This window comes from Solanum dulcamara, chromosome 6 (genome assembly GCF_947179165.1).
Source record: "Solanum dulcamara chromosome 6, daSolDulc1.2, whole genome shotgun sequence".
In the NCBI taxonomy this organism is placed as follows: Eukaryota; Viridiplantae; Streptophyta; class Magnoliopsida; order Solanales; family Solanaceae; genus Solanum; species Solanum dulcamara.
In genome coordinates this window covers 16,639,040-16,650,662 of record NC_077242.1, presented here as the reverse complement: position 1 = coordinate 16,650,662, position 11,623 = coordinate 16,639,040, and the positions used below count along the sequence as shown (strand labels likewise).

The following is an 11,623-nucleotide window of genomic DNA, read 5'->3' as shown; positions in this document are numbered from 1 at the left end:
TGGCTCATTGGACCACAATATTTTTATAAAAATTTTCGAAGGATTCAAAGTGCCTGAAGCATACAAGAATTCTCGAGAAAATTGCTCAATAAAGCTTCAAAAATCCTTGTACGGATTGAAACAATCAGGGCAAATGTGGTACAATCGTCTTAACGAATATTTGCTAAAAGAAGAATATAAAAATGATCCAATTTTCCCTTGTGTCTTTATGAGAAGGTCTGAATCTGAATTTGTCATAATAGCAGTATATGTTGATGATTTAAATATTATTGAAATTCCGGAAGAACTTTCAAATGCAGTAAAAAGTCTAAAAAAAGAGTTTGAAATGAAAGATCTTGGAAAGACAAAATTTTGTCTTGGTCTACAAATTGAACATTTTGCAAATGCAATATTTTTCCATTAGTCAACATATACTGAAAATATTTTAAAGAGGTTTTATATGGATAAAGCACACCCATTGAGTACCCTAATAGTTGTGAGATCTCTTGATATTAATACAGATCCGTTTCGACCTCATGAAAATGATGAAGAACTTATTGATGCTGAAATGTCATACCTTAGTGCAATTGGTGCATTAATGTATCTTGTCAACAATTCTAGACTAGATATAGCTTTCTTAGTAAACTTGTTAGCAAGATTTAGTTCTTCACTAACACGCAGACATTGGAATGGAATTAAGGATATATTCAGATATCTTCGAGGTACCATTGATATGTGATTGTTTTACTCAAATGATTTCACGTCACAATTGATCGGTTATGCAGATGCGGAATATTTATCTGATCCCCATAAAGGTCGGTCGTAGATAGGATATTTATTTACATGTGATGATACACCTATATCATGGCGTTCAAAAAAGCAAACTATGATTGCCACTTCCTCAAATCATGCAGAGATAATAGTCATTCATGAAGCAAGTCGAGAATATTGGTTAAGATCAATAACTCAATACATTCAAGAAACATGTGGCCTTTCTTTGACAAAAGACGCTCCAACAATATTGTATGAAGACAATGCTGCATGTATAACTCAACTGAAGAGAGGATACATCAAAGGAGACAAAACAAAACATATTTCACCAAAATTCTTTTTCACTCATGATCTTCAAAAGAATGGTGAAATAGATGTCCAACAAGTTCGTTCAAGTGACAATTTAGCAGATATGTTTACCAAGGCATTGCCAACTTCAACATTTGAGAAAATGAGATACAAAATTGGAATACGTCTTCTTCGAGATATTAAGTGATGTTTTCATCTGGGGGAGTAAAATACGCGCTGTATGCTTTTTTCCTTAGCCAAGGTTTTATCCCACTGGATTTTCCTAGCAAGGTTTTTAATGAGGCAGCACTCAAGACGTATTATCAGATGTGTGTACTCTTTTTTTCTTCATTAGGCTTTTTTTCACTGAATTTTTCCTAATAAGGTTTTAACGAGGCACAACATCTATTGTTGTTCAAGATATTTATTCTTTCACTAGAATTTTTCTTTTACACGTGAACATCCAAGGGGGAGTGTTAAGTATATGGATGTCACTTTAGTGGTAGAACTCACCACTAAATTGATGAGCACTAGGCAAAGCACTAGGCAAGTTGTCCAATTTACCTCATTTTTTTTTGCTATAAATTGCCTTCTTCAACAACATGAATGAATACACAGATAAAAGAAAATATATACTTTTTTTTCAATTCTCTCTCCGTCTTCTATTTTTCTTTTTATTCTCACCTTATTTTTAAAGTTAATTTACAGTGACCAATTTTACCAAAGACCAAATATAAATCCTTTTGGACTCTTCTTGGTGCCAAAAAGGAATCTAATGAAATAGATTAGCCGTAGTGAATAAATAAGAGGAATTGTGAATTAGTGGGATTACATGAATAAAACAAAGATTGGCTAGGGAGTGTGGAAAATTGACTTTGTGAAGATAGTTGTATCTCATTTTTTCTACTTTACACGTTGAGTGGGGACCTACTAAACTCCCATACAACCCCTCTGGCCTCTTTCCCACCCATGCCAATCCTTTTCCAAGTTGAATATTCCACAAATAAGAGAAAGTGTGCGTTATGCCCCCGCAGACACGCTTCACTTTATTGAACATTCCTTTTCTTTTTCTTTTTTCTTTTTAAATTAAAGTTTTACTAATTTAAATTTATATTAGATTGCGTTTCACTTGAAAAATAATATTTTCTATTAAAAAATAATTATATTCATAGTTCGAATTCAACACCTTTGCATGTTTTAATTAATGGTTGAACATTTCTTTTATCTCTCTTTTCTTTTTTGCTTTTCTTATAGAAGAACAAGGAAAAAGAAAAGAAATTATATCATGAGTCGACATTTATCACCCTTTTTTAAGTTTTTCTTTGTGTTTGTATATTCCTTACCTTAATTTATCTGTCATGCTAAAAACACTTCTCTGTATTGGTTTTTTTAAAATAAGTAAATAAATAAAGCTTGTGGGAAATCAATTTTATTTCGTCTTTTTTCATCTAATTTAGGTACTGAATTTTCCACACTACGATAGTGCTTTTATAGGATCTTTTGAATTGAAAATGAACCGACTGGTAGGAATATGATGATGCATCCTAGGGTGGTCTCTATCTATATACTTACTTGCTTATCTAATAAGTACTAATAGTATGACCTCCGTTTCATTTTTGTTCATCCTGTTTGATGAAATATAATAAATAAATATATATGGAAAAAAAATGTAAAAGGATCGAACAAATATTAAGTATTTATATATATCCTTCATTTTAATTAATGAAGCTTCTTTTTTTTAAAAAAAAACAAAACTTTTGACATTGTTATCAAAAACATGTCATATATTATTTTATGTGAATAGGAAAAACTTTTGAAATTTATGGTATGTTTATGTGGTGATTAAAATTTTTATTTAAGAATAAAATAAAAAAATATAAAGTTAATTATTTTAAATTTATAAATTTGTCATTTCATATTTTGAAATAAATAAAGACATCTACTAAAGCTCAGTAGGCTTAATTGATTATAATTGGGCAGTAATAGCTTGCTGAATTTAATACATACGCACAGAGAAAAAAAATCCCTTTGAATTGTCTATATTTGAAACCTCTATTACTCTCAAATTACAGTATTTTGTCAAAAGGAAAGAAATAAAGAAATCAAGAAAATTACATATCATTAATACAACAAAATTGAAACTAGACTATGTAAAATATAAAAGAAACCAACTAGGAAGGTGGTGGTTGTTGTTGAGAAGTTATGTACACAGGTATGAGTACTGAGAAAAATTACAAGTAAAAAAATTCTCAGCTTTCATCGGAATATTATTATAGTAAAAGCGACGGAATCACTTTTGTCAGTTTCTCTTAACTAATCAGAACGTGAAGTTATTTTCAGACTTGTTCTCATTAGAAGGAGAAGAAGTATTGTCATCAAGTCTATGGAGAAAATTATCAACACGACCAAGAACAGAAGCAGGTGGTCGAATAGTAGAACTGGCCAATGTACTGAACATGTAAGGCAATTGATTTTGTGGCGCTGGCTGCGCTTGAAATTGGATATTGTAAGTATACGGGTTCACAATTTGCTGATTATTTGGACCAAAACCCATGTAGGCCCCCTGTGATGGTGCAACAGATCCACCAGTGAACTGTTGCACCATGGCACGGAAATTAGTTGTATCCGTATTTAACACGGTGGTTGGTGTACGCCGAGAAGCCCTTGATCGCCGTCTGATGGGCTTGGAAACACGCCCATCAGATGGACCAGTACCGCGTTGGTGATCCGGAGCACGGCCTACGGAAGTGGCCGTGGTGGTGACTACCGTGGTATCGGAGAACATAGTGGTTTGTGGAGATCTTTGAGGTTGATAGAATTGCATCCAATTGGTAGGGTTATTTGGCATGGTTTCACTCATGCCCATAAAAATAATTTAAAAGTGGAAAAGAAATGAGAGTTATTTTTCTTTTAAAAGCTTATGTAAAGAAGAAGAAATAAAAGCATGGGATGATCCTTTGAATTTATAGTAGTACATAATTTTGGTTGGTCAAGTAAATGACTAGTACTATAGTTAGTGGTAGTCTGATCATGACCAGGAGTGGAGGTAGAAGTTGGGCATACGTTCAATAATTTATATTTAAATACTTCATTCTACAAAATTTATAAAAATATATTTTATGATCCTAAATTAAAGTTATATCAAATTTATCAAAATATTTTTTTATTTTATGATCTTAAACATATCACGTAAAAAAATTATTAAATATATAAAAATAATAAATTTTGAATCCATTTATTAATACTTAAAAATAATTTTTAAAAATTTTGAAAATTCATAAACTTGAAAATGGGGTTCATTCTTCTGATTATGACCCAACTGCTGCCCCATAGCCAGGCTCCTATTGACACGTGGGTTTGCGGCAAGTGAAAATATGTTTTATTTCGGGTGAATAATCCTCTTTTTTCCTTTTTAAATTTCTCATCATGTGAAGTAGATATACATTGACAATTCAACGGGAAAAAACAAACTTACATAGATCGTAATTTTTTGTATTATTTAAATGATAAGTTTTGTAACACGTTCTTTAAAATTACTAAATATATGTATTTCTCTCTTTGGTCAATATAAGTGATGGGATTTTTTTATAGTTCAAACTAAATATATTTTTTAAAGTTCAAGAGTGTATTAATTATTTTTTAAAAAAATATCATTTTATAATAAAAAAAATTAATGATTTTATATTTTTTAGAAGATTAATTTCATAAATTATAAAATTATATTTGTGATTTGACATTAAATATTTTTCATTCGGCTGAAATTTTCAAGAAAGGTTAATTGTACCATTTTATAAATTTCATTGTTTTATCTCCTCCATCTCCATATCTATGTTTGAAAAGAATTGAAAAGTAAATTAAGAGTATTAAAAATCTGATTCCAATTATACAAACTTTTTTAGCAGAATACTAATGCCAAATCTGGCTTCAATACGATACCAAAATTTGATGTCAAGCAATGTGTAAAGCTTATGTCAACGTTGAAATTTCCTATTGCTTTATTAACTATTAATCATTGTAATCAAATTTTAAATAATCACTATTTTTTACTTTTAACAAAGAATCGGAAAAGAATCAAAAGAATAATTGCAAAATTACTCTTTAATTTTTTTGTTCTTTAAATATCTTTTTTAAAGATGTATCACACCCTAACAATTTACTTGGACTATAAGGAGTACTTTAGTCTTTAGGCCCCCCTTTTTTAGATTTGATTGGAAATATGGTTTGGCCCGAATTGAGGTTGTGAAAACTAAATCGTAATTAGTGGTTCAATCCACAAGAAATTAATCAAAGTTATTAAAGTCAAAATAACTTTTGAAAGCTAAATTATTCCTTAGGAATTCATGTCTAGTCACAATGGACCAACATAATAAAATAAATTTTGAAAAAGAAAACTCCATTAAAGTCTAGAGAAATGACATTCAAAAAGTAATACTCCAATTCATTTTAATAATAAAAAAATTCTTGTCGAAAGATTAATAATCGTTCAACTAATATAAAAGTAAACTCAAATGTATAGTACTATATATAATTAATAAGAGAAAAAGATAGAAGATAATTTTGGAGGATCAAAAAAAACTCATTACTCAGTACGGATTAGGTTTTATGAGTGGCTGCAGTTGTTGGGAGTTAAATCTTCTAGATGCAGTAGTCAATCAAAGTGAGAGCATGTAGAAAATCAAATTAAACAAGGCAATTTCCAAGAAACAACATGCTGTGGTGAAAATCAAATAACCACAAGGGTGGCTTTTCCATCACAACCATCACAGTTTGTTGATCAACATGCTGTGGTGAAAGGCTTTTCCATCGCAACCATCACAGTTTGTTGATCATTATTGTCCGTCGCTATTACATCTACCATCTTCATCATTATAATTATATTTATTATCGTCATCGTCAATACTTCAACCACCACACTATCAGTCATTATCACGGTTGCAGTCGATTGATCCTTACTATTAATCACCTTCAACATCACAACTGGCACAAACACCAACACATCATCAATCATCATACATTAATTCTTCAGTCATCGCCGTCAACTAATAACATCAACCAATTCACCACCACCATCATCACACCAGTCGCCAGTTACAACAATACCAACCATCTCCACCATCCATTAATTACTAGTCACTAAAACTAACTATTATCACCACCACCACTACAAACCATCTACACTATTACTTCCAAACATAAACGTTTCATTTTTTATCAAATAATAATTTAATTTTATTGAATTCATATTTTTTTTCTAATTAATATGTAGTTACTTTTTGTTTATTTGAATGGTATATTTTAAATAAATTATACACATTCACTATTTGAACAAATAAACCGTTTTAATAATTCAATGTTCTGATCTAGAAATAACATCCTATTCATTTAGATGTTTATTCAGATTCATATACACATCTTAATTTTAATAAAAACAAATAAAGCCTAATAGTATCCTACACCAATGTTTTTTTTCATTTACTTATATTGATAATATTAAAAATATCAACATCATTCATTTACGGAATATGTCAAAATAAGATATTGATAATATTAAAAATATTAATATGATTCGTTTACACTATGTCATAATAAGTTATCAATTTTATCTTTTAATTTATTAATTTCTGTTTTATATATAATAAAAAAATTATAATAGTTATTAATATTTTGAGTGACCTAATAACATTAGTAGAAAGGGAGTCAAAAAATTATATTGGTCATGATTCATTGGATGTGTGTTGCAAGGACTTTTGGAATTGGAGGTCTGTCTTGCTTAATTTGCTCCTCAACGTTTTTCCCTCTTCGACGAAACCTACATGAACTTAGCTTTCCACACTGCTAGCTATATATGATTTTGATGATTAAAATGACATTTGACTAGTACATTCATTAATTCATTGGACTTTTATTCATTTGTACCGCTATGTTAAATTAAGAAAAGAAAAGTTTACTAGTAGTGTAAAATTAACTAAATTAAAAATGAAAAATGTCTTCGAACTATTGGAAATGATACAAAAATATTTTTCATCCATATATTGTTTTTAAAATGTCCTTAATATCCACCTTTAGGTCCAAAAATGATATTTTTTTTAACGGAAAAGGGCATTTTAGGTCCAATATATGGATGAGGGACATTTTTGTACCATTTTCAATAGTTCGAGGGCATTTTAGGCCCTTTTTCGTAATTAAAATTCAGTTAAATAAATTTTAATTTATAATTAATTTTAAATAATTAAATTGGAACCAATAGATGACCGCCATGTGTTTAAAAAAATTATTCAAACACGTGGTGGCCATCTATTAGTTACAATTTAATTAAATAAATTGAATTTAATTAAAAAATTATTCAAACACGTGGCGGCCATCTATTTGTTACAATTTAATTATTTAAAATTAATTATAAATCAAAATTTATTTAACAAAATTTTAATTAAATAAATTGAATAATTTTTTTAAACACGTAGCAGACATCTATTGGTTACAATTTAATTATTTGAAAGTAATTATAAATCAAAATTTATTTAACAGAATTTTAATTACAGAAAAGGGCCTAAAATGCCCTCGGACTATTGAAAATGGTACAAAAATGTCTCTCATCCATATATTGGGCCTAAAATGTCATTTTCGATTAAAGAAAATGTTATTTTTGAACCTAAAGGTGGATATCAATGGCATTTTAGATCCAATAGATGAATGTAATGCATTTTTGTACCATTTCCAATAGTTCGAGAGTATTTTAGGCCCTTTTCCGAATTAAAAAATATGTACTCGTGGGTTGTTCACTAAGGGTGAAGTTATAAGCCTGTTTGCCGGGTTTGTCATCATCCATTAATTTTTATCTAGACTTTGTATTTGTATTTTAAAATCCACTTTTATATATATATATTGTCTTTTTTAAAATTTAAAATTCATAAACTCAAAGTATTGACTCCATCGGATCGGACCACTCTAATAGGAAAAAGCCTTTTATTTTCATCAAATGCCTGACTCTTCCACCATTCGGACTCTCTTTCCTCCTTGCAGGACCACCACCCTTTGTGACCTGATGATGCTTTATAATTAGACGTCATGGATGTCACAAAGACGGTAACACGCATTTTTTTTGGCTTTTGTCTGTATAGCAATGACAAAAAACGCATAGTAGTCAATGTATACTACTTCCTACACATCGTCATGGATTACGATCTATAGCTACAGCCAGCCAAGTCGTGATTATTCGACGAAAACAACCTTTTCCCTTGCATTTCTTTGACCTAAATTTTGGAGCGGTGGGAACTACGGACATTACATCAAAATTCATTTTTACAGATTATTAATTAACGATAATAATTTAATTATTATTAAATATATTTTTTAATGAGGTAATTACTTTTTTTGTTTTATATTAGTGGATTCTTATATTAAAAATAATTATCTTATATTAATTATCCATTTTATTAAATTAATAATGCATTAATTAATTTTTTTTATATATATTACCCTTGCAATTATTTTTTTTTAAAAAGTGTTTACATTTATTTGTAAAGTTCCCAAGAAGTTTTTAAAGAAGTAAATTAATAAAATTATCTTCTAATGAAAATTAATTAATATTAATAAAGACTTTAACATTCGTGCATATTTATTGCCTTGTTGCAATGAAAATTACTTCTCCAAAGTTAGATCGAGATGATGCTTTAATTACTTATAATTGATGGACGGATAATTAAAAATCTTGGGCCCTTCATAAAGAACATGCTTGATCTACAAAGAATCTGAGAGTTGATTGTCTGAATGGTTACTTAAGTAATTGATCATTAAAGTCGTCTACTTATTTTTATTTGTCGAATTATCATTTTACTTAATCTTCTTGATTATTTTTGCTGAAAATATAATTTTTTAATACCTATTTAAAATTGTGACAGCTACAAGTTTTAGAGAGAGAAAAATACCCATAATTAAGAGCGAGATAAAATAACTTTGTATTTTATTTTAAAATAAATTATTATTTCTTACTCCACTGACCAAACAATTCGGCCACTAGAAAATTTTAATACATACACTTTACTGCAAACTCTTTATTGGCCAACTTTAGAGTGTTCATTGCAGAAATATATTTGTTTTGTCTTTTAAATTGGAAGGTTTGTGACAAGTAGTAAAGCAATAAAAATGTTTTCCCCAAAATTAAAGATCATATTTAGACCCACGTGGGTTTGAAACACTTGAAAGATTTTATCCCTTTCCCTTCTTTATGTATTCATTTAGTATTTTATTACTTTAATGTAAAGTAACTCCTAAAGTCGTGACTTTTTCATCAGGTTCTCACTTATAGAACCATGAATTTCATGATTCATTTATCTCTTAATTTCTCAGTTGTAGAACCACCAACTCCGTTACTCTATTCTTGAATTGTAAATTATACAAAATCACAAACACAAATATAAATCCTTATGTTCTTAGTTTTAAAATTATAAGCTCCGTGATATTAATCATTGACCATACCGAGTTGGAATCATATAGGGACAAAGGATTTTTTGAATCTCGTTCGATGAAAATTACATTGTTGTATATAAGATTAAAATTATATATATATAAATCAAATACATGAAAATACTAAAGGAATTCACATTTAGTTTGGTTCTTTGGTGACTTAAATTCACAATTTTAGGATTGAAAGTTAAGAGTGCTTATCATTTGAGCAACTCTTTTTTGTCCGGCTATAAATACTCATATTGTATATTGATATAAAATATGTAATATAACAATAATTATGTAATTATCGTTAAATAATTGTCGCACACCTTTTTATTTATTATAGTGAACTTTCTTATTAGTTACTAGGGTTGTTCACAGTTTTGATTAAAACCAAAACCAAATCGAAAATTTAACCAAATCGAATAAAAAAACCGACATTTGGTTTGGTTTGGTTTGGTTTTAAATTTGAATAACCGATAATATTTGGTTTGGTTATGGTTATAGAAAAAATAATCGAATAAATAACCGAACCAAACCGATAATGATATACATAAAATTTATAATTATTTATATGTATAATATTAGTTTTTCATAAATAATTAAAGATATTTTATACCTTTTAATTATTAATTTAATATTAATCTACTTATTTTTAAGGCCCAACAATTCAAGTCCAACTCTCAAGCCAAATTATAAATTCTACTAAACACTAAACAGCAGTCCAAGTCCAACAATCCAAGCCCATTAGCCCAACTCTCAAACCCAATTCTAAATCCTAAATTCCTAATAAGCACCAAGCACTTAAACAGCAACATAAGGTAAAAGTTAAAACTTTAAAACCCTAGTATCTATTTTTCTTTTATATTTCCGTTTCTCTCACATTGGTTTCTCACAAAGTCACAGACTCACAGTCATACACTAACAGTGAAGGCTCAAAAGCAACCTCAACTCCAGTACAAGATTGTCAAATTTTGAAAAGGTTTATAAGAAGTTTTTCAAATTTTAAATTGATTTTGAGTTGTTTTCTTTTTTGTTTAGAATGTTTAAGTTGTTTCCTTTTCTGTTTCGAACCTCTGTGGGCCGTGAGGAAAAAAGAGCTTCGTAAGAATTTGAAGAATGTAGGGAGAGAATATTTGAATTGTCTCGGCTAGTTATAAATCGAATAACCGAACCAAACCGAACCAAACCGACAAGAACCAAACCCGTAGTTATTATTTTACTTGGTTTGATTATGATTTTAGACATTTAATAACCGATTAAATTAATTTGGTTATAGTTTTCATCAATAACCGAACCATGAACACCCCTATTAGTTACCACTAATATGTTCTTTTTCCCTAATAAAGAGTAGTACTAAATTTCCCGTCTTCTATAAAGCTATTAATTAATGAGGATAAATTTGAAATTCAAACCACCCACGTTTGGCAGCGCCCCCTGTATTGCACGAGGAAGAGACATATATTATATGGTGAGGCAGTTATTATAGGAAAAGCCAAACAAATACTACTGGCAGTGGCCGACTTCTTTTTTTATTTTAGCTTTTTTTAAGAATTAGATCCAAAAATAAATAAATTTAATGGATATAACTTTTTTTAAAAAATTATTATTGCATTTATTGTAATGTTAAATTATGAGTTTAAGTTTAATATTTTAATTTTTTTAATAGGTCTTTACATCTACATTTATATTCCGAGAAGAGTGTGACGATACAAATGACCAGGACTAGATACATTCCCCAAACATGTACTCACACAATTCACATAGAGACACAACAAAATTGGATTGCGATAATTGACATCTCTTTATTGTTTTATTAGAAATTTTAAAATTCGAGCTCAAAATATAATATACTGCCTGATGTAAGTTGGCCTTTTATTAAAGAAAAATCAAACCAACTACGAATGATGGTTGGGAATATATAAACCAAGATAAATTAGTGTGTGTTTTTTTATCGAATTTTTAGTTTTCCCCCTAATCGTACACATACAAACACACTCTCTCTCTGTCACACACACATATATATATATCATATAGCAAAAAGTTTTTGTAGGATAATTAATATAGAAAATGAAAGACTAGTAAATTATTTTGCAATCCTCTTAACAGAAAATACTGATAATTCTCGCTGGAGTAAATT

At 29.1% G+C, this 11,623-nt stretch overlaps 1 protein-coding gene across 1 annotated transcript; it reads right to left on the bottom strand.

The window, feature by feature from the left end:
* Positions 1–3,050: 3,050 nt before the first annotated feature.
* Positions 3,051–3,987, bottom strand: LOC129892106 (VQ motif-containing protein 22-like). Its single transcript, XM_055967651.1, has one exon. It carries the CDS (start codon positions 3,902–3,904, stop codon positions 3,356–3,358), a length of 549 nt encoding a protein of 182 aa, XP_055823626.1. The 5' UTR covers positions 3,905–3,987; the 3' UTR covers positions 3,051–3,355.
* Between the last annotated feature and the right edge of the window lie 7,636 nt (positions 3,988–11,623).

Bases quoted from the DNA above. Each gene is read 5' to 3' on its own strand.
- LOC129892106 (XM_055967651.1), bottom strand. From the start codon at position 3,904: ATGGGCATGAGTGAAACCATGCCAAATAACCCTACCAATTGGATGCAA.